General features: G+C 33.6%; 1 protein-coding gene across 4 annotated transcripts in view; it reads left to right on the top strand.

Annotated features, from left to right (window-relative positions):
* The window catches only part of FSTL5 (follistatin like 5), a 715,161-nt gene that overhangs the window by 363,748 nt on the left and 326,502 nt on the right, over positions 1-24,911 (top strand). For all 4 annotated transcript variants that reach the window (XM_044767022.2, XM_070505002.1, XM_044767023.2 and 1 more), the window contains exon 5: positions 13,703-13,899. In XM_044767022.2, coding sequence (XP_044622957.2) covers positions 13,703-13,899 — 197 coding nt within the window. The remainder of the gene's footprint in view (positions 1-13,702; positions 13,900-24,911) is intronic.

The following is a 24,911-nucleotide window of genomic DNA, read 5'->3' as shown; positions in this document are numbered from 1 at the left end:
TCCTATTTAACTGGCTGTCCTGCATTTTTATGTTCTAAATCTGGCAACTCTAGTAATAACTGAAATGCTCATTTACTGCACTCTTTTAGCCATTTCTACTCTGTGTCTTTTGAAAGTAGATATTAAGGTATTCAATAAATATTTAGTAAGCAAATAGTAGCTGGCACTGAGCTAAGCAATAAAAATATGTGTGTGTGTGTGTGTGTGTAAATAGATAGAGTTGTAGATATGGTTTCTTCAATAAGCTGGTCACTAAGTTTACCAGATTATGATAATAAAATCTAAATGATGCATGCAGCGGTAGAATAGAAAAAGTGTTACCTTTTTATATTAGTATTTATTTTATGACAATTTATTAAGATTTTATTATCTATAAAACCCAATAGGAGAACCTGTGGATGATATAAAAATGAATCACAAATGGTCCTTACCATTAGCACTTCATAGTTCAGAAAAGGGAAACAAAGACATGTTTAAAATAATAAAAGGCAAAATGAGAGAGAGAGAATAAATGTGATTCAGATAAAGCACTATGGAAGTTTAAAGTGAGAACCAAACACAGGTCCCAGAGAAGGCCTCTATATTTCTGAGCCCAAAGGACTGGGGACACTGCCTAGGTTGCCCCTAAGCTGGACATTAAAAATAGATGAAATATAGAATGCACTTCATTGATAAAAGCATATTTTTTTTCGTCTTCACTAATTTAACTCAGATTTACAATTACTGCAATACACACAGATCAGAACCAGCCCTGAACGCTCAAGGCATTTTTCTGTTGCCTAATGTGCTAGGCCTGTGCGAGCAAAGAAGCAACTAGGAGGTCATAGTCTAGATATAACCTCTGAACTAAGGTCAGGTCTCAGATTTTCCCCTTAGAGGGATATGATCTTAATCAACTTTATTTAAACTCTGAAACAGTGGTACGCCACCTTGGTTGCACAGGTGAATCATCTTGAGTGCTTTTAAAAAATACTGATGCCCAGATCCTGCCACAGATCAATTAAATCAGAATCTCTGCAAATGAGGCCCAGGCATCAATTGCTTTAATGTTCTTCAGGTGACTATAATGCGAAACATATGGTAGGAACTACTGCTTCTGAGTCCTACTTTCTCATTCAGTACAACTTAAAAGCAATTTCAGGCTGTGCCAGCAATATGCTTTAAGGAGTGAATTACGTTTGTAGCGCTTTCTTGACCATCGTCCAAAGGTAAAAGACAGATCTTTCTTATGTTCACAAACTAATATAATATAAAATTTATCCTGATTATATTTAACAAAATGCTTTCACCTAAAAGAACCCCTTTTAACCGAGAAGTTACTTCAATAAAAGTAAAAGGTCTAGTCCACTCTTTCGTGACAGTTGAGAAAAATTAGTGACTTCCCTGGGATATATGTGAGATAGCAGCCCTCCTTCATTCTCACACTATCCCTCGAATTCACATAAAATATTAATTTCTCACACCTTATTGGATGCATTTCTATGGCACACGTTAAAGGATCTTTTAAATAGAAATAACAAAAAATACTACTTTTGAATCCAGCATTGAAGAGATCTATATCTACATTTTTTCTCTAATACTTAAATTTTAAGAAAAGAGCCAAAAAACAAAAACCTAGGAATAATGTTAATGAGTTTTATAGCTATCTCTCTATGCTACACCATTCTATAGACCAGGGGTCAGCAAACTATGACCCACAGTCTGCTTTTTTAAGTAAAATTGTATTGGAACACAGCCATGATCATTTGTACTGCCTATCTCTGCTTTTGCCCAAAAACAGGGAGGAAGAGTAGTGGTGGCAAAGACAGCATGGTCCACAAAGCCTAAAATATTTACTCTCTGACCCTTTACAAAAGAAGTTTGTCCAAACCTGCTATAGATTGATTTTTAAAAATCTATTTCTTAAGATAACTTGAGATTACTAATTCTCTCAACTTGGTTTTGACAATTCCTTGTAGTAAATACAGGAAGAAAAATAAGTTATTTGGGAAATAAGTCTATTCTTCAGTGTGAAATGATCTTTTCTCTTTCTTTTCTTTCTATCACCCTGGCTTTTTTCCTTCCTCCTGTTTTTATGGTTTTTCCTTCTATGATACAATTTTTCTATTGTCCTTGGACTATTTAGAAAGTTATACTTCCTTAGACTTCTAAAATAATTGCCATCTTTCCACAAATTGAATGCCAAAATTTACTTTGTTTCCCTGAGACTAAGTCTGGGAAAGACCATTTAAAGATGATTTAAAGGGTCATTAAAATAAAACAGAAATTCAGATCATGCGTCACATAGCTTTCTATTTAGTCTCTAAACCTGGCAGAATTCCAAAAAGATAGATCTGTGCTAGGACCTGGTCCTGCCTCAAGTATTGGGCTCCAGCCAAAATCCTGTCTATTCTTTAGGGTGCCATGACCAGGTAAGGACAGGAATCAATCAGTGCATCTGGTGTAGTGTCTCATGAATGTTAGTACAAAATGTATGCTGTGGGTGAGAAAAATTTGAAATATGAAAAGATCACCTTCTTACTAGGAAAGTTATTGATGAAATAATGACATTTCCTGTTAACAGTGTCTTTGGTTTTCTTGTCTATCAGATATGTTTTCTTTAATGAAATAGCTATTAAAAAGCAGTATTTCACGGTACTTTTATCACTCTTTTAAATAATATTGGCTGATCTCTTTACATTAGATATTAAATATTATGACAAAGTAATGCATATGATGGTGTAGAAAATTAGATGCTTGCTCATGGAAAAGGTCTTTGTTAGAATTCATAATAGAAAGCTTACTCAAACTAAAATACCAAAATGATGCCCAGTACAAAGCAATAAAGGCAAGGTTGCCATCAGCTGTACACCCCACAAAGTCCCTCGGCCCAGGCAGTAAGTAGAGCTGAAATCCAGCCTGCACCTCACTTTTCAAGACAAGCCCCCTGCAGTGGGATGTGTTCACCAGCAAGTGCTTTCTTCTTTCCACAAAGACAATACGTGCTTGCAAGGCTTTGTATTCAGAGTTGTATCCACTCAGGTGAGCACATTTCTTAATTCACGACATGGTGCAGTAAAGTCTAAAGGATCCTGTTAGAAGTATGCAGCAATTTGAAAATTCTTTTGAAGGCAACCGATCAAAATTTTGCATCTACAGGAAATAACAGATATTTATATTTTTGTTTACCATATGACCTTGTAAAAACCTCCATTTTATTATTTCATAAGACCATGATAAAGAAGTGATAATATTTTCTCCTTGAAAGGATGTTTCAATGATTAAAACAATAAAATGACTATGTAAAGTAAACTGGAAGTATAAATATAGGATATTTGCTTTAGAATGGTGAAGAGTTAATTCAGCTATTGAGTTTTACCTTTTTAAAGCTTATGTTGTGTAGTAATAAAGAAGGGAAAAATTAAAACTGAAAGTGCTCTATAATTTTGCTATTTACAATATCTTTTCTTGTTACATTCTTTGTTTGACTTGCTGGAGGTATATTCAAATTCACCTGTCTGTATTCACTTATGTATCAGAAGTGGTATAGAATCGCTTATATCTGAGACAAACATAAGAATTTTGAGGTTATATTAGGCCTTTCTTTCTTCTAAGAAAAAAGAATCATATATTTGGAGTGATAAAGGATAATTTTCTTAAAAAGCAAAATCATAACTCTCATATAGATATAAAATTAACACGTTAACTATTTATCCTACTCATTATTTATGTGGCAACTAGGCATACATTATAATCAGTTCAAAGAAGTCAAAGAGCCACACATTTATATGGAGTAAACAACTGTGGAAATGAATTTATAAGTAGTTGTGAACCTGGCTTTTTCCACAAAATGGAGGAGAGAAATCATTTGAATCTCTTCCAGTCAGAATTCATTTGCAAGTCCATAGACGAGAATTCTTTTTCATTGCTATCAGTTATCTGCAATTTACAGGGTAGTAAAATACCTCAAAGGCGATAAAAATCTAAAGTCAGATAACCCAGAAAGTCATGTTGTAAATAATGAATAATTTTCCATTGGAGACACAATAATTTCATTGCTTATTCCAAACATTTACCAAACAATACTAGAAATCAGTATGTGGCCTAAACGACATTTGAATTGCACAAAGGGAAAATCTTTAGATATAAATTATGTAAGCTACTGTCATTATTTTAATCATGGAGCCAAGAAGAATTAAATTTAATTGAAGAAAATAAAAAAATACTAAACCATTGTATATTTTTGCATTAGTATATACATATATGAGCATATAAAAATATAGGCATATGGATATTAATATATGTTATCTTCAAAGAGAGGGGTGTTTTTTGTTTCCACTGCTCATAAAAGGTCACTAAATCAAGAAATTAAACAAATGAAAATTTTGGAGTGTATATAAAGGCAAAATCTTGGTTTTCTTCAGAAACCAGAAAGACAGGCATTACTTTAAAATATATTTATTAAAAACTTCTTCAAATCACTTGTAAAAATGAATGGCTTTGAAAGCAAGGAGTTTGTAATTCATATTCATCTGAAAACATACATGAAAAGGACAACTACTTAAGTAATTCTCTTCTGATATTTATTCATAAGGTGAAAATTAGGAATTTTACATCTCTCTATTGACTTTAGAAATTTCACACATTTTAATGAATAGTTTTCTTACGTAAACACATTCAAACTCATAAGCCTTTAGGTTGTAGCAACAACTTGATAAAAGTCAGTTTAATGGAAAACCAACTTTTCATTATATAAAGTTATCTTGAACTTATCTTTGATAAGGCAACCCATAGGCTTTTTTTGAACATAAGTCAATACCATATCAAAGGAATATCTCTCTACATGCACTGTTATTACTCATATTAACATAACCACAGTTTTTGTTTTATGTACCCACACATACACACATTCTTGCGTATGGTGAAAATCAAAATGCCAGCAGGATTTCACAGAAGACTTTTGCATTTCAGAGAAAGGCAACATTTCTTTTTCCTCATTATCATCCATCTAATTTACAGCAGTTAGTCGATGTTTTCCCCCTTTCAAGAAATGGACTTTAGCACATAAAGATGTGTGATGAAACTGTCTTCATGTCTTCTTCCACTGAACTAATCAATGCTTTAGCAGTCTCTTTTAAGAAGTCTGTATCTTAACACTCCTTAAAAATGCATGTGGTCATGGTTTAACGACTACCGTCTTCACACTTTACAAATGATCTCCTTTATCAATCATACTTTGACTGCCAATGACTCACAAGTCCAATTCATCAAAGCCTTCCTTTCTTCTGAATTATAGAGACTCTGGACTATAACTATGTTACGTTTCCCTCATTGAGGCTTTACTAGGCTATCCCACAATTACCTAAAATTCGTCTCTTTTAAAAATTGATTTGGGCCAGCCCTGGTGGCCTAGTGGTTAAGTTCCTCAGGCTCTGCTTTGACAGCCTGGGTCCAGTTCCAGGCGTGGACCTACACCACTCATCTATCAGTGGCCATGCTGTGATGGCAGTTCACATACAAAATAGAGGAAGGTTGGTGACAGATGTTAGCTCAGGGTGAATCTTCCTCAGCAAAAAAAAAAAAAAAAAAAAAAAATCAATTTACCGTTTCCTCTATATTTATTTGCTCACTGTCATATAAGCCCAATTTCTACTGATGGCATGCACAGTCTACACTTAATGTAGAAAACTTTCAGTATTAATTTCTCCATCTCCTCTTATTGATATCCCTTTTCTATTTCCCAAATATCTTTGGCCAAGGCCATGATGGGCTATTGTTAAAACATGATGCATACCCATAATAAAGTATATGAGCAAATAGATATTTATTACTTATCTTGTGTGACTAAGTATGTGTGAATGAAATAAAACGTCAAATAGTGTTATATTTCTATGGTAATATGTGACGCTGAGGAATTGAACAATTAGCATTTTTTTCCACCTCAAATACACTTTACTTTCTTTTTTTTTTATTGCAGTAACATTGGATTATAACATTACATAACTTTCAGGTGTACATCATAATATATTTTGAATTCTGTGCGGATTACATCATGTTCACCACCCAAGACTAATTACAATCCAACAATTAGCGTTTATAATCTTCCAGAACACAAAACAATGGACATAACATCTAGGTTATATATAACAAAATGTTCTTAATATATAGTCTTTATGTATGAGTTATTAAAATTTCAGACCAAAATAGGGGTCCACTTTGGAAATATTCTAAAGAACTGTCATATAGTAAAGAATGGCAGACACATGTCTAGTTGAAGAAGTCTTCTCTTGACCATTTAACTATTTAATTTCTAGAACCAGGACTCATTTGAGAACACTGAATAATCCTCTTCTACAGAGGGACACAAATTGGTAGAATGATTTGTGTTTATTTTGTTGGTTTTGGAACAGTACTTAATCTAGCATCTATGCTATAACCAATCAAAATATGAACTATCGTGAGACAAATACAAGTCATAGAACGATGTCTCCCAATGGTCAGCTGAGCTTAAAAGAAGTAATGACAATTAACACATAGTTGAGACTACCACAGGGATGTGACTTCTTGCAGGTTACATCTATTAGGATAAATTATTGATGCATGATCTTTGTATTGAGATAAGAAAATCCAATAAAGTGACATTGCCCACCCACATACAAGAGATTCCTACCCAAATCCAACAAGCAATAAATTGTTATATATATTAACCCATTTCAAGATTAAGCCTGCATGAAAGTGTCTATCAAAAAACAACAGCAACACTATGAATGTTGCTGCTGTGATGTTTAGTATTCGGTGGTATTTGAATATTTACAATTGAATAGAATTAGATTTATTTTTGAAAGAATATTTCTTGATGCTAAATTTGATAGGATAAACACATAGCCAGAGGTTGATGTCCATTCATATCTATTATCTCTTTTGTTTACTTGGCAAAAAAGAATGAGTACGTCGAATATATATAGAAGTAGAAACCACAGAATAAATCTTATTTTTAACTGTTACTTTTGTGACAAATGGCAGAAAAAGCAGCTGAGTTATTAGGAGGCAAGATGTATATGAACTCTTGACTAAGATATGCAGTGCCCAGAAAAAGACATATGGTTATGCTCATAACTAGGAACTTTTAACACCAAAATGGCCAAATGACCTAGGCTCATGGATAAACTCCATAAAGAAACTAACTCAACCTCAACCTTCTACTATATATAAACTTAGCATTAAACTCAATGCTTAAGGAAGAGTACTATATTCCCGTAGGAGTACATTTCTGGGTTTGTTCCAGACCAAGGCACTATGCTTAATGGCTACTTCATCTTCATTCACTATTATGTACTTAGTGTACTTAATATTATGTCATTAATGATTGTCGGGGAGATTAAAATCCTACCAACCAAAAGATCTCTCTGTCCCAATAAAGAAGACAGAAAAAACATGATATATTATTGAGTGTATATAGCAGATTACACGCATACAGGCAATCCTCAGAAGACTATAAATTCTTGACAGAATTTCACACAAATTTGTAGAGTAACATGGAAGAAAGAACAATGAAAGCTTTTCCATTTTCTCAAAAAACAAATAGATGCACCTCGTGAGTTCTGTATATCTTATGAGAAACTTCTGAGTTAATTTCTGAGCGCTGGGCTTACAATTCTAGGGTCAGAAGTTTCTCAATCTTTCATGTAAAGTCAAATGTCAAGCCTATTAGTGGGCTTACTATGTCTTCAAGGTTATGGTATGTTAATTGTACTTACTTCATAGGGTCATTACAAAGATTAAATGAGTTATCTGGAAAATACTTAGAACAGTGCCAGCACACCATAATTGCTATGTAAATATTGGACTAGAAATCATTACATGCCTATGGCTTCACAGATAGGAATAGCATACTTTCTATAACACCAATACAAACAATAAAATTTTCATTGAAAACCATATATTTGAGTGATGTGACAAAATTATTGGACAAGATTATTTAGTGTTCAAGGGTCCTAAGAGATCTGCTCTTAATGGAGTTACATGTCTTAGTTTTGACTATATTTGATGCAGTCATAGATTTACTTTTTTGTAACCTGGTTAACTTCTTAAATGAATTTAGTCAAATTCTTTAAAAATTAAAGTCTTTTATATGTCTTTATTCCTAGAAGTAACATCGGGGTAATATAAATACAAATTAATCACCTCTAAAAAATATAGGATCTCACAACAAAAACTATAAGATCTATGTAGTGTAATATTTAAGGTAATATGCACTCACATTTTAATAGCAATTGTAGGATTGTAAGAAGATGGAAGACCTTACATATCATGGACAAAATATTTGTTGATGGGTTGCTGGAAAAAAACAATGGTTAATTGATTAATTAGGAAAAACTTTATTCACAAACTCTTTAACAGCATTAGCTTTCATATATTCTATAGAAGATATGCCTTTTCATATGAAGCATATCATATTTTCTTGGTGTTTAATATAAAGATAGTGATTTAAAAGACTGTTAAATTCACCAAAAATTAAAATAATATATTTGACCAATTGCAATAATATTCTAAATTGTGTTTACTTCTGGTGAGATAAACTTACATTTTTCATTCAGTTTCCCAGGCATTCTACATTATAAATGTCACCATTGTATTGTGCTCTGTTTTATTTTGTTGTATTTCCTGTCAGCATTTTCTTCATCTTTACTTTATAGTATGTGATAGTGTTTGTAAGAATGATGAGAGAGGGTGGTAAGTAATAAGAGTAAGTAATAGCCAAGCTGAGCACTTGCTCCAAAGTCTGTGACCTTTGAAGAATGTAGCTGGAAACAGAGAATGGGATGCCTAATCTTGCTCCTCAAAGACGTTTGAATTAATGTTCACTCAGGGTTAAGAGAGCAAAGTGACCTGATTACTAGAGCACACTTATTGAAATTCTAATATATAAGCACATTTGCCAAACTGGAAAATCAAACTCTTTTTTAATACTGCTTGTATAGATTTGTAGGCAGTTTTCAATGATAACGTGGCACATAATTCACAAAAGTTATATCACAAATGAAACATGTTTGGAGAATGGATATTTAACTCGCAATACTTTCCTTTTATTTGCAGTAAGATTAATTCCCCAAGTTAATCAGTAAGCATGTCAATTGAATTAACTGTGTTTTTAATCATTTTCCTTTAACTATTCAACAGTGCTGAAGGAGATATTAAGTTAAGGCAAATCACATTGTTCATGTGTAGACAGTGGGGAAAGGGGAAAGGACCCAGTGTCTCTAGTAGAATATAGTCACTTATTAACTTTAAAAATTCCTTATAAAACAATTAAATGACATTACATATCTACTAGAATGGCAAAAATCCAAAACAGTGACAACATCAAGTTCGGGCGAGGATATGGAGCAACAGGAACTCTCATCCATTTCTGATGGAAATGTAAAATGCTGCAGCCACTTTGGAAGACAGTTTGGCAGTTTCTTACAAAACTAAACATAATCTTACTATACAATCCAGCAATTATGCTCCCTGATATTTATCCAAAGGAGTTGGGAACTTAGGTCCACACACATACCCAAACATGGATATTTATAGCACATTTATTCATAACTGCCAAAACTTGGAAGCAACCGAGATGTCTTTCAGTAGGTGAATGGATAAGTTAACTGTGGTACATCCAGGCAATAGAGCATCATTCAGTGTTGAAAAGAAATCAGCTATTGAGCCATAAAAAACAGTAGGAAACTGAAATGCATATTACTAAGTGAAAGTACCAATCTGAGAAGGTTTTATACTGTATGATTCCCACTATATGACTTTCTGGAAAAGGCAGAACTATGGAGACTGTAAAAGATCAGTCACTGCCAAGGGTTAACGAGGAGGGAGAGGTGAATAGGCAAAGCACAGAGGATCTTTAGGGCAGTGAAACTATTCTGTATGGCACATGTGGATACACATCATCATACATTTGTCAAAACTCAAAGAATATACAATACCAAGAACCCTAATGTGCTTAATGAACTCTAACATACACTATGGACTTTTGGTGATGATGATATGTCATGGTAGACCACTGTGGGATGTTCATAGTGGAGGAATCTGTGGGCATGTGGGTCTATGAGAAATCTGTGCTTTATGCTCAATTTTGCTGTAAACCTAAAATTGCTGTAAAAAGTAAAGTCTATTGTTTAAAAAACTCCTTGTCGCTATGAGAAAATCATGGCTCTTTAAATGTACTAAGTTGTGAAATATGTTTGTCTTAGTAAATTCCAAGAATTAGAATAGTATCTGAAATACAACAGGTTTACATTAATATTATGTATAACTGTAATACACTTTTTAATAAGAACATTTAAGTAAATGTCATGTAACACGAAACAATATACACCCTTATCTTTTTCACATTTAACTACATATTCCAGTTAAAGATTAAAGTTGGTTTTAATTCTGTTCAGACTATTTTAACTGAGGTAATTTTAATTCCTTCATACACACAGTTTAACAACCTACAAATTAATATAAACATAATAGTTTTCCATGCTGAATTTGATTCACATATGCACATTAAATCAATATCCTAAAGTTTTGATGTATTGTTTATGCTATAAACACAAAATATTTTTCCTAAAAATATGTGAAAGGGTTCTTTTAGAAATTATTGACTACTTTGAGGAAAAAACAGTTCCAATATGCATTATAATAAATGAATGGAATTGACATTAAATAATAGATTCAATTTTTATTTTTTTTGAATTTCTAAGATTACAGTTATATTAGAATCAGATTAATCAAATTCTAGCTATAAATGCTAAAAAGAGAAAAATAATATTATTTACATATTTAGATTTGAATATTTTTGTGTTGAACAGAACTGGTACTTTTTACTGATGGATGGAAGGGAAGGATAAAAATGTAATTTCAAAGATTTAAGAACAAATTACAGCCTTTGAAAAATATCATACTATGTATAATTGATATCATCTATAATTTTTAGCACTTGTCATATGGTCGAAACTGATGGTTGTACTATAAGATAAATACAATGTAATTATTATCAGTTCCATAGAGACTTAGACAGGCTCAGTAGCTACACAGGTGCAGCTATTTGAATGTTAGAGATTCTGCATCCTTCCAGGCCCTACAAGGCCAGATGGATATTAACTGCTCTTAGAATGACTCTGAGTCAACAAACAGTACAGCCCCAGTGTCCCTGCATTCATGGGAAGGAAGGTGGTATAGATGCCACCAAATAGGGACTTGATTCTCTTGTTCTCAGTGTCTAGAACAGGGACAGCAAAGGAAATTTCTTACTGGTACCCCAGAGCAGGAAGTGAATCCAGGGCAACATTTCTTCTCGTTAGTTACACCAATCTAACACTGCCTGTTGATTAAGTTTTGAGAAGAGAATCCTACCAAAATAAGCAAATAAACAAATTTCTTACTTTCCTACATGATGTTATTCTTGGGTGAGGCCATGATTTCTAAATATCTATTCTTCCTCATTAACAATACTAGTTGTTTTTCTTTCACATTAATATTTAACAAGGTATTAAACGTTTAATGTTTCCAAATCCTCACTTTGTTTTTAGTACTTAACCCATCATAATATAAATTCTGCTCCATTTATTCACTAAAATTTTCCTTTAAATTCACTAATTACCATCAATTTCAGGAACCCAATGGGCATGTTTTACTGTTTATCTTACTTTCTTTGGATTACCAGCAACCGCCCCAATGCCTGGACTTTAGAAGAAATTTACAATATGGGGAATGAAAGCATTAATAGAGAGCATTATGATGATCACATTACTTCATTAGATCAAAATTAGGCTGCAGCAACCCAGGCTGTATGCCTTTCACCCAAATTTAAATATTAGTTAAAGGTTAGTTTAAATTAATATTATTATATTATGTTTAAATATTGCATTATGTTTAAATTGATATTAGTTCAAAATTAGTTTACAACATGTAAATCCTATTTCCCATCTGCCTCTCACCCACATTCTGATCTTATTGCCTATGGTCCCAGGTCAGCTTCTCCAAACTCCACCCCGTCCCTGTCAGTCAATACAATGGAAAGGAGATAAGATCCAAGGTCAAATACAGAAATCCCAGGAAAGGCTATTGGAAGGGTTTATTATCCTTTTTCCCATTTTTCCATCACAAATTTCTCTCTGATGCACGCACACACACACGCACACATATATTTGAAGGCTCCTTTTGTGCCGCCTTCACAGACACCCAAATTGCTACCTATTCCTCCAGATTTGATTATTGCTCTCTTTTGTCAGTGATTTCTTTGCTATTATGAAAACATATTCTTCTTATTATTCTTTACTGAGAACAGAGTAATGCAAAATTGACTTAATCTGCAGCACAAAGTTTACATTTTGTTGTAAAAAAGAAGTTCTTGAAAGGATTGCTAAACACAAATTGCTGAAAAACAGTAGTCATTTCACTGTCTTTGAAGAATAAGATAGTCTTTCATCTCTCTCGAAAAGATTGTTTTCCATCTTGTCTTGAAAGAGAATGAGACTTCAAATATTGCTTTTCAACCCCATGCTTCTCAGACATATCTATAAAAATCTTTAGAAATCTTCTTTTAAAATCATGGATTCTGTTAAAGCCTAATTGTCAAGATTGACAATTATAAAATTAGTTTTTTTCTCTAAAAATATGTTTTAAAACTTTTTAGGTAATATATTACGTTTTCATTTGTAAATTACATTGTGCACTGTATTTTCTGCAATATATTTTATATCGCATTTGCTATCAGTAGTATGCATTTCATTTCAAGGCACTTTTATAAAGACATCATCATGGAACCATTGTAAGTCAAATCCTTTATAAAATAACCATATGAGGATATTAAGGCACTCATAGTTTTTTGTGAAGATATTAAGCCAGGTAATTATTTTCATTAACTATGAGGTACCCAGTAAGTATTGTGTTGGTTATGATATGGGAGATACTGAAAATCTGTAACATTATTACTTCAGTAAGCTTCTACTTTAGTTGTGGAAATGAAATTTGCAAAGTTAAAACTTCAAGATACAAACTGAAAATATATATCACGTCATACACTAAGTACTGTAAAAGGAGAGAGAAAGGGATATCAGAAAAATAAGTAAAGACTTTTGGAAGAATACAACTATGAGCTTAGCGCCGTTAAAAACAGAATTAAGAAAAAATGCCACATACACACACATACATGAACTTCTTCAAAACAAGTCTAAATATAAACAACATACTTTCAATTAAAAATGTGCTGTAATATTTTGGAGCCAGATATATGTGAATTAGTGCAAAATCCAGTACAATCTGACCCTTTGCCTTGGGCCAGTCATTTAATCTCCTTACACCTCATGTTCAAAACCTATGAAACTATCAATTTAAGAATGCATAGTGAGAATTAAAACTAAGATAATATATTTAAACACTGAGCTAATTGGAGCTATCATGTTATTTTTTTATGTCCCTCATAGAACTAAGGAATTTGGCAAAGAGAAAACATACAGTAAATGTGTTATTATTAGATTTGATACAAATGAAAATTTTCTATCTTACCACAAAAATAGCACATTCATTTTTCCTTGCACTGGTTGTAATATATGCAAAGTAGAGACATAAAAATAATGTACAAAGTTAGCTATCTATAAGATACCAGTTTCTAGATATTTGTAAAATAAATGATTTCTTTTCAATAATATTGCTTTGAAATAACTTAGTTCTTTTGTTACAGGAGATAACTGCAAGGCCACTGAATACAGCAAGATGAAAATCATGCTTTTAGATTTACAAAATCAAAGATACATCACACAAGAAAATGAAAACCCTAACGGTGATGACTTATCTCGGAAGAAGTTGTTGGTGGATCAAATGTTCAAATATTTTGATGCCGACAGTAACGGACTTGTAGATATTAATGAACTAACTCAGGTATGATTAATGACTAAATTAACAAGCTTATTTAAATATAGCATATATAATATATTTACATTTGTGCGAATTTATTCTATATTAATAAAATTTCATCCGTATTTCATTCGTATTATTGAGAGTGTGGGCATACAATATTTTTAATAGTACAATTTGACTATTCTATCGGCAATATTAATTTCAATTAACATTCATATGATATTCTACAGTTTAGAAAAAGATATCTACTTTTGACAGGTTTCTATACCTCAAACATCTAAAGGAATGACCAGTTCTCTCTCTTATAGAATTTATAAGATATCCCCAGACACATTCTGGAGCCTTTGTAATGTTTAATTTTCTATCAGTCAATAAAAGCATGTTTATCCAGTATTCAAGGGCACTATTGAGCCACAATTGAGTACATCTATAACATAATGTAAATAAATTATTTAAGATGGTATTAAGTTACTGACATATTGAGTACTTTTTCAATAATCAAGGATCAATTATATTGAATCTGGTTTTAATATTCAGTCTACATTACAAAACTTCATTTCTTTGAAAATTGTCATCTAAATGATACATGCAAAAAACTTGTTGTTAAAGAGAATATTTTAATAAATAAAAGGTCTTTATGTGAGCCGTTTAGGACAAATAGAAATATTTTTATGCGTGTGTCACTGAGACTGACTAGTATGAAGAAAATTGTAGTACCCAGATTTAAGAATCTAAACTAGTTGTGGATAGTACTGGAAAAGCAAAATAAGGGACATAAGAGTTCTCCAAAAATATATACAGGTTTAAGGGAGTAATGGAGAGAAGAAGCCAATCCAAAGTGACCAGGAAAATGATAGCAGCACTGAGGAATTTTGCTGACTTCTTGATAATCCATATCGCATACCTTGAGGTGGATTTTGCTGCTATGCTTAGCAGTTAATATAGTTTTCAAAAGGAAGTCAATAGTCTATATCTATAACACCATGCCATTCATTTTTATAATTTATCCTATGAATTATTTTAAAAATCTGACCATGTGGAATACTGGTCTTACTATGCAAGTATTTTTAAGCTTTGGGATAGTTTTACTTAGTTTAGAGACTTCATATCAAAGTGACCTTGTAAGCAAATTGACTATAATTCTTATTTCATTTAATTAAAATATATATCATTTTCATTATCTTCCTTAATTCAGCCTACATTTTTTGCATATCTACTAAGTCTCAGGCACTCAGATTTAAGGAATTGAATTCTGGAATTTTAGGGTAAAATTATAAAACTTTTGGGGCCAGCCCTGTAGATCAGCGGTTAAGTTCCTGCATTCCGCTCCGGTGGCCCAGTGTTTCGACGGTTCAGATCCTGGCTGTGGACCTAGCACCGCTCATCAGGCCATGCTGAGGCACGCACAACTAGGATATACAACTTTGTAGTGGGGGGCTTTGGGGAGAAGAAGAAGGAAAAAAAGAAAAAAAACAGATAGGCAACAGATGTTAGCTCAGGTGCCAATCTTAAAAAAGAAACATAAAATTTTTAATTAAGATATCTATATACCTCATGATTTATTTTCCTAGAATGAAAATCTTTAGAATTTTATATTTAGAGTAATAATAAGTGATTAGTTAATTAAATTACAATGAATTTATAATTAAGGCAGGTCACCTTGATCTGTGACTGCCTGACATATTCAAATATATTGTTCTTGTTTCTTTCTTTTCTCTTATATTTTTATAATTTATTTTTAGTTTTTATTAATATATCTACACTACCATAATCATTGGTTGGGTACAAAACATGACAAAATCTAGTTATTATCATAATACCCACATCTAAATCAAAAGAGAAAATTGCTAATCACTAGAGAATGGCAGTGACAGCACTTCACCTGTACGTGTTTCCAGCTTCTGCCATGTTCAAGTTTGTATTCATTGCCTAGGGCAGCCATGACAAACTACTGCAAACTGGGTGACTAAAACATCCTCCCTCTCAGTCTCTCAAAGTCCCAAATCAAGGTGTTGGCAGGGCCTTGCTCCCTCTGAGGCCTCTAGGGGAGGATCTTTCCTTGACTCTTCCAACTTCTGGTAGTGCCAGGCATTCCTTGGCATCTCTTGACTTGTGGATACATCGCTCCCATCTCCCTCCGTAGCCACATAGCCTTCTCTCTGTGTGTCTGTCTTCACGTCATCTTGCCTCTTCTTAAAAGAATGCCAGTCATGCTGGATTAAGGGTCCACCCTTCTCGGCATGACTTCATCTTAAATTATCTAATTACATCTTCAAGGACCGTATTTCCAAAAAAAAGTCACATTCTAAAGTACTGGGAGTTAGGACATTAAAATATCTTTTGGAAGGACACAATTCAACTTATAATAAAATTTATCTGCTGCAGAGTATAGTCTTGTTTTCCCAGTTACCTTTGCTTTGGAGTGGTTTGTGTCTGAAAAGTGGCCTTCCAATTCATCTGAAATTTATGATGTGAAAGCAGAAATAATCTTCAGAATCCCATTTATATCATGGCCCTCCAGGAGGTACATGCAGGGATCTGGGAAGGTCATGTTTACTGACCTCTTTCTGCACACATCCCACATGATGTACGTCACTCCTACCTGCAGTAGTATATAGTTGAAATGTCAGCATCTCATCCGTCAGTAACCAACTATGAAAAAAAATAGAAGGTGATAACAGGCACCCTGGAAAAGATATAATAAATTTCTAGCTACTTATAGCATAAATATTGTTTTTGTCTTGTGTATTTTTAGCTTACAAATGCTTTCTAAAAACCCATGTCAAATATTATAACCAATAATAGAAATGATTTTATTCATAAACTTGAAAACATATAATATTGCAATGTAAAATAAAATTTAAAAATGATTTAATGTAGGGTAAAAAGGGAAAGGAGCGTAATGGTGTCCGTTAATAATTTATAAGCCATTATTAGCAGAAAATGTAATATGTAGCTCTCAAATGCTGCCAGCGACAAGTGGAAATTAAAGAATAGAATTTGCTGATTTATAAATGCAGCGTGGAAGCTGGCTGCACACATTCCACTCTTACTCCACATAATGAATGTGTATATCTAGAGTTTTTCTTGCAGATTTTCAAGTAAATTAGAAGCTAGAGGCCTTTCTACTTGAGAAAAAAGAAGACATAATAGACGTAATTTATCAGTAGATAAAGCAGTAGAATCTTTAGTATCACAGTTAACAACCTGTCATAGCAAGAAAATATTTGCTAGAATGAACTGGCCAGTTATAGAAACAGATCTTGTTGGATCCACCTCTACACCAGTCTAGCTTAACATGAGTGTCTGCGACTGCACATTTAGTCCTTGAGTGGGGCTGATTTTTGTATGCTGAAAATATCCAACTATCCAACTATAAAATGCAAATTTATCACAAAGTGAAATTTTGGACTTTCAAAAGAATCATGTTTTATGAAGTTGATAATATTGATATTAGAACACTGGTAGCTTTGTCCTTGACATATGGGGATCTGGAAGGGTTAACACAGGTAGTAACTGAAGAAGAGAAATCAACAAAGATTAAGAGGGAATATCAATTTCAAAAGACCAAAAGAGAATGTTTCAAATAGCAAAGGAGTGAGTGGCCTTAAATTGATGAATTCCTAGGATATTTTTCAAAAATAATCTTTTGTATAATCATAGAATGGTGGTTAACAACTTTGCTAATAGAGCCTGCATTCAAATCACATCTCTACTACTTACTACCTGTGTAACCTTTGGCATGTTACTTAAATTCTCTGTGTCTCAGTTTTCCTTTCTGTATACAGACAATGGTAACAGTACCTAGTACTAAATTTGATATGATGTTTATATTGTTTGGAATATGTAAGATTCTTAGAAACGTGACTAGCACGTAAAAAGCATGACGTTATTGTTACCATAATTATATTTTCAAATCTAACTTTCGTGAGGATGCTGTGGATGAGCACTTGATCAACATTTCCATCATGCTCAGCCTTTGTATCATTTTAATGCTTTACAGTTAGATGATAGGTGAGAATGAATCAAATATCATTCATTAGTCAGCAGCCGTCATAATCCAAAAATCTATATACACATTAAACATGCAAAAATCGTTTTTAATACCAATTTTTACAATGAAAAAAATCATCTTGAAAAATAAGAGAAATAGTTTTGGTTATTCCAAGAAATTAGAAAAAAACAAATGATAGCATGTTATTTATTTTGCTAATCTCATTTGAAGTACTCATCTACTTATCTCATATAGCTAGTGTGAATGTTGCTAAATCCTGAGTTCTATCCTAGAGACAAGTAAATACCATCCTTCTGCAACCACTGTGTTCCTGGGCATTTTTTCCCAGAGTATATGGTGCCCATGCCTTCACAGATATAATATAAAATTGAACTGAACTTAAAATAAATATCATGTATATTTTATTTTGAATTTCTGATATATATTATACTAAAATATCTCTATATGTTAAAGTATCAAATACTTAGTTTCATACATTTTTTCTTGCCCATAAAACTAAGTTATAAGAAATAATGAAAGCAATGTTTTGAACAAGGGCACACGTAGATGTGTTATGAAAGAAACAATACATTTTATTTGACTATATTTTACAATTTAACTATTTAAAAATATATAGGTCGTCGGTTACTGTATACAGTAACTGGGTAATAGTGCCAGTAATATTAGTAGTAATAGTAATATTAAGAATACTATTATTCTATTATTATAATCCAGAAGTCTGTTGTCCCTCTGCACTTCTCTTTGAGCTCTATGAATGTATATATACATTTATATCTATTTGCAAAAAGCAACATGGACTTGATTGAAGATGTATAAGGGAGATGGAGGGTGGGTTTGCATCACATATTACACAAATCACAAACTGAAATCCAGCTTAGATGATACACTTGGTATACTTTCCCTTTCCTTGTGCTATGTCCAGGGCGTCCCTTGCATTTCCTCCACCACAGATGCAGTGCCCAAATCTATCTCTCAACTTCAGTTTCTTAATTTTCCCTGAGGCCCCAAATTCCTTATCATGCAAAACAATATGGCTCGATTTTAGATTCACCTCCTAAATTTGTATAACCAAATACAGCACATTTCACGGTTGTCAACATCAGTCTTTTTTAAAAACTAATGGCAATTTATAGAATTTAGCAAGACCAATAACAAAAACCAATTATCTGTCATGCTCTTCCCCCAGGGAGAAATATATCTTGAGTCCTCAAGACTAGAGGAAATTCCTAGACTCCATCTTCTGCCCTATTTTTTATTCTCTCACAGTCAAGTGAAATCCCATATCTCTCTCTTCAAGTGTGTGACAGTCTCAGATCTCCGCCTCCTCAAAGGATATGGGGTTGGATGGTAGGGTAGAATGGGACATCTATCAAGTTTGTTTTCTTACAGGAATAGAACAGATTATCACTCTTTCCTCTTCTATATAGGTGTTTTAATTACTATACGACAAAGATAGTATGTCAATCTCAAAGTTATTTTTGTGCAGTTTTGTTTTTAAATATCTAATCTCTCTTTATTGAAAATAGGTAAATGGGCTTTTAGTTGATTTTGTTCTGGGTGGCCCTATGTCTTTTCTTGGATCTGTGCTATATTGACTGGATCCTATCAGAATGAGATGTAGAACTGAATATTCTCTGCCAGTAACCAATTCTGTGTACTAAATGCAAAACCAAACATTCTGGCTTTTCCTGAGAACCATTCTGATAAGGTGTGAAACTTTGCTTGTTTGGTGTTCTACCTTAGTTCCACTCCCCAATCTAAACAGGTGTTTGAGGTTCCTCTCTATTATTTGGATCTCTCTCTTGCTTTCGTTAAATTTTCTTCTCCAACAATAAAAATTCAGTGCTCTCTGAGTCTGTGGTGAAATCTGAGCTTTACTAATGCTTGCTTCAATAAAAATTGTCCTAGTAGTAATATTCTCCAAATTCGCTTAATATTCCAATGTATGTCTCACAGAATAATGGCTCACTGTAAAAGTCTCAATAAACATAAAGAATCTTCTTTTTCTTAAAGCATGATCACACACCTGGTATCTTCTGTAAGTGTTGTATAAATGACTCGTGTGGTCAGGCACTCAGCTACATAGTAGCACATTTCTGGTTTTAATAACTTATTTTATTCCTAAAACAGACCTCAGGCATAATGCTTGAAACACAGATTTCAGGATGAAGTGACCAAAGGTATGAGCACGTTTCTCCTGGCAGGCTGGCATTGAGGAAAATGTCATTGAAAGAGAGAAGGTCAATGACCATTTGTAATAAAAAGGAGCATAGAAGTCTTCTGGGTGGTTTATTCATGTGGCTGTTGAACTCACTGGAAATATGGAAAGAGTTAAAGTAGACAAAAATATTGTGAATCAGGGGCTAAATTCATTTGTGAATTATAAGGAGAGAATAGGAAAGAATTATGTAGCTGAATGGCCTAAGATTCAAAGGAGTAGGTTCTATCTATCTATCTATCTATCTATCTATCTGTCATCTATCTAACAAAGACTGGTTTAGGAAGAGGAAATAATCCAGAATTGCCAATAGGCAACCATTTAGTTATTGACCATCTTCCTTAAATTGAGAAAGAATGGATGTGAGAGAAAAATTATCTTCCAATTGTTAAAATTATTGGACAAATGGCTTTCTTAAGAGGTAGTTCGATTTTCCTAAAGTCAGTATGGTGAAGAACATGTTTTTACAAAAAATGGAAGGCAAAAGAGAGTTTTCTGATCAGAGAACAGGATTTCCAGAGGTCGTTGTGATGGGTTTGACTTGGAAGGGATTGGAGATTCTGTCAGATTGGGAAATGTGCACAACAATATGGGGAGACTTGGAATTTATAGGGTCACAGAAGTAAACCACCAGGGTATGAAGCACAAAGCAACTTGTCCAAGCTGTCTCTTAGAGAATAGACAACTATTTCTTGCATTGTGGTCTGATGTATTTGATCTTCAGGGTAAAACGAGGGAATATGTAGGCAGACTTCACTGGATGGAATGACACCTTTGAGTTTGATAGCAGTGTTAAAAGTTAAACAGAGGCAAACTGAAATTTTAAGAGTTTATTTGGGCAAAAATCCATTTGAATCAGGGAGTGCCAAACCAGAAGTAGTTAAAAGCAATCTCCCAAGGAGGGCTAGAGAGAAACTTTTATAGAGAAAAGCTGGAAGCCAAGTAAAGAAATTATTGATTGGCAATAACTTAAAGCCTACTTGGCTGTTTGTGATTGGTTGTCCTTAGGTTTCAATTTTGTAATCTTGAGGCATTTACAGGCATAGATTTTAGTTTGCTTACATAGGTGTCACAACATTAGAGCCACCTCAATCTAACGGCCTCCTTGTTTAATCTAATATCAGCAAACATAGGGTCCTTGAGTGGAATGGTGGTAACAGCTTGGAAAATCTGCTCTTTAGGTCGGCCTCTCTCTGTTTCATAAACCACCACCAGGAGAATTTAAGTAAGCAAAGGCATTCCCTTGTGATTCTGAGTTTAAATAAGCAGCTGCATTGAGTATATTGATTTAGCTTTTTCTTCATTTGGATTCTGTCATCTTAATAAGCTGATTCACATTAGGAATGCATATTCGAATAACATATTTCCCTAATGTGCACACATGCCATCTCTTTATTAAAATAATAAAAAGAACTACTTGTTCACAGGATTTAGATTATTATGTTCTATATATTTGACTTAAAAAGCCCTTTGCTCAATGACTACCATATGTGAATACATTTACAAAATTAAATAAAAAGCAAGAATAAATCAGTCTAGATATTTTTAAGCTAACAGGATGGGCATGGCAATGCTTTTGCACCCTTTGTACTATCAACTTCTTACAAAAATTATTGGAACTGTTATATAAGGAATACACAGTTGATCTTTACTTTGAGTTGATAAAGCCTATTACAATTTTAAGGATTTTTAAAAAGGTTCTGATGTCTAGTCAACATATTTATTTGCTATGAGATTGGTAAGAATTGTTTTGTTTCATAGATAAAAAGGTATTTTGGTGGGAACAACCTAAATAGAAATAAGTGAGTACTTGGATAGAGAAGCAAGATAAGTGAGGACTTCCTGGGAATGCCATGGTAATTAATCCTATTTAACATTTTAAAACTCCATAAACCTAATAGGTATACAAAACGGGGCAGGAGAAACCAGGTGTTTAGAATGGCATCAGCAATGCCAGTAGGTGGATCCTAGTAATACCGAGAATTTCCTTTCAAGTGCTAAAGATTTCAGAATAATAATAACAGCAACAATCAGCACTTAGAGAAAGGTAAAGGCTGCAGTTGTTGGTTTCCATGTAACTCAGGGCAAAACAGTACTTTCAACTGTATCTGGAACATTAGTAACTAGTTTCACATGTTCTGTTGTCTTTAGACGTCTAAGCCAGAAAATTAAAACTGTTGTTAAAAATTTTAAACATAATTATTTGTAGCATTTTTTTCTTTAGAATGTCAAGGTGCATTTAAAAATGTGGCATTCATGTTCAGAGAATCCCTGTGAACCTTATAGTATGCTTTAAAAAGAAAATATTTTTCTTCTCGCCAGTGGTTTAATAATGCTATCTCTTTAGCTGCTCTTTCAAAAGAATTAATATTGGCCCTATTGATCTTTTTTAATGTTTTCTAACATGTTGGGCATGTTACAAAACCTAAAAGAACTTAGAAAATGTAATTTTTTTCATTTAATCCTTTTCATTTAATACACCTATTGCAACATAGCACGAGTTATATATGATCAAATTATTATAATTTGTAATATTAATTATTTACTCTTTATCCTTTCACCTTGTTTATTTTTTTAGAGCGCTATTGGCAATCTGTAACTATCTTTTTTATTTAATTGTTTGATTACATGTTTCCACTCATGCTGTCTAGAATATTAACTCTGTGAGGGCAGAGACTGTTATTCTTATTTACTAATTTCTCTCCAGCCCCTAGCAAGTTATTGGCACATGTTGGTTGCAAAGAAGGGAAATAAAGAGGGAAGGAGGAAGAGAGAGAAGAAGAAAAGAAGAAAAGAAGTAGACAAGAAGGTGTTCATAGAACTAAGTAGCAGAGGAGCCAACACATATTGAATATATGGGAGAAGCTTAAATCTAATGCCAGGAGATGTGTATTTCTACCAAAGGAGTATATTTATTTTCTGACCCTTAGGTTTTGACGTAATCTACACTTTTAGCAAATAAAGAAGTGAATATATCTGCCACTCCTCAACTTCACAAATGTGATGAACTTTCCTTAAAATAGAGAAGGCCTGAACTCTGACTACTAAAACCATTGTGATTCTGACATGGTCATGATTAACCTCAGAAAAATAGTTTGTGAAGGATGAGGAAGAGCTCAGATAATGTGAACATATGAGCGCTATATTTCTCCCTGAGTTCATAGCTTCTGTTCTCTTCTGTCTCTACCAAGGATAGTAAAGAAAAAGGCACAGAAGTGGAAGATTCCACTTCTCTGTCTTCCTATACCCTGACACCCCTAATTTCATCACTATGACCTGCCTTGAGACCATCAAAATCAATTCCCTGTGTTTTATCCCTTTTATGAGAGTCAATATAATAATCTCAGATTTCCAAGCCATGCCATATCCCCAGAAATCTAATCCCCACACATCTCTATAGCAGGGAGACAATCCTCTACACCAACCTCTAACACTTTCTATTTCTTTTTCCAGTTTTATTTATCTTCAGAGAGCTTATTTATCTGACGTAGTATGTATTTTACTTAGATATTTCTTTGCTCCCTCTTCACCTGCATGTAAATTCCACATGGGAAGGATTTTTGTCTGTCTTGGTGTTGGCTGTTTTTAGAGCCTAGGACAATGTATGGCACATAGTAAACAATCAAAAATAATTTGTTGAATGGATGATTGAGTAAAAGAATAAGGAGAATAGTTTACTTTGGAGAGGGACTTCTTTTTATTTTCCATTTTGGAACAAAAAAGAATATAGTACCAAAACATTGAATCACCCCTGACTTATTACAATTCCTCATGCAGCTTTGACAGTTCTATTACATTGAAATTAAACATGAGCCACAGGCTGGCCCCATGGCAGAGGGATTAGGTTCACATGTCCAGGGTTTCACCGTTTTGGATCCTGGGCATAGACATGGCACCGCTCATCAAGCCATGCTGAGGCGGCGTCCCACATAGCACAACGAGAGGCCCTCACAGCTATGGTATACAACTATGTACTGGGGACTTTGGGGAGAAGAAGAAAAAAAAAACCCAGAAGATTAGCAACAGATGTTAGCTCAGTGCCAATCTTCAAAAAAAAAAAAAGTACCCCATGTGGGATGCTATGCATCTGAGCTCCCTTGATGGCATACATTCTGCTGATACTTCTATCTCGTTGCACTGACTCTAACTTCTGTGGAGCCCAAGATTCATGTAACTTCATTTTCCCTCAGGAAAAAACAGTTAAAATTTTAATTTTTTTAGCCTTAAAGAGTTCCAGAAACACTGGTAAATTTGGGAAAGAGCCTCAATAGATAGATAAGAAAACAAATAGATATAACGAAAAGATAGCATAATAGATAACAAATGAAATTATAAGTGGCCTCCTTGACCAAAGCTTCATCATAAGATACTTAAATGACAGTTTACTCGGTGAGTCTGAGTATGTCATGAATCGCTAGTTCAGAAGTGACACGCGCGTTTTGAGGAGCCTAGAGTGGGAAGTTTTTGGAACCACTGCCAGACAGTAAATGAAAGAAACTCAGGGAGGTATCAAAGCCCTAGACATTTAGATCCCCTGTGCCAAAGAGTGCTTAATGTATTACTGTACACTGGGGAAGGAAGTCTATTATACTTTCTTCCCCACAGTCAAACACTCATCACTTTAAGGCTATCAAACTCTGGATATCTAAAGCAATTTTTCTATACTGGTTGAAAGCTCATAGGAAAGTACTTCCCTCATTTAGAACACCCCAGACAGTGCCAAAGCTTCCATCAGGAAACTGTTGTGGAAGTGGGAGAATTCCCCCTGATTTTCCTCAGCGTTCTTTTGGCTGGTCAAAT

The sequence above is a fragment of the Equus asinus genome, chromosome 3 (assembly GCF_041296235.1).
Source record: "Equus asinus isolate D_3611 breed Donkey chromosome 3, EquAss-T2T_v2, whole genome shotgun sequence".
Classification (NCBI taxonomy): Eukaryota; Metazoa; Chordata; class Mammalia; order Perissodactyla; family Equidae; genus Equus; species Equus asinus.
This window is presented reverse-complemented; position numbering and strand designations above follow the sequence as displayed.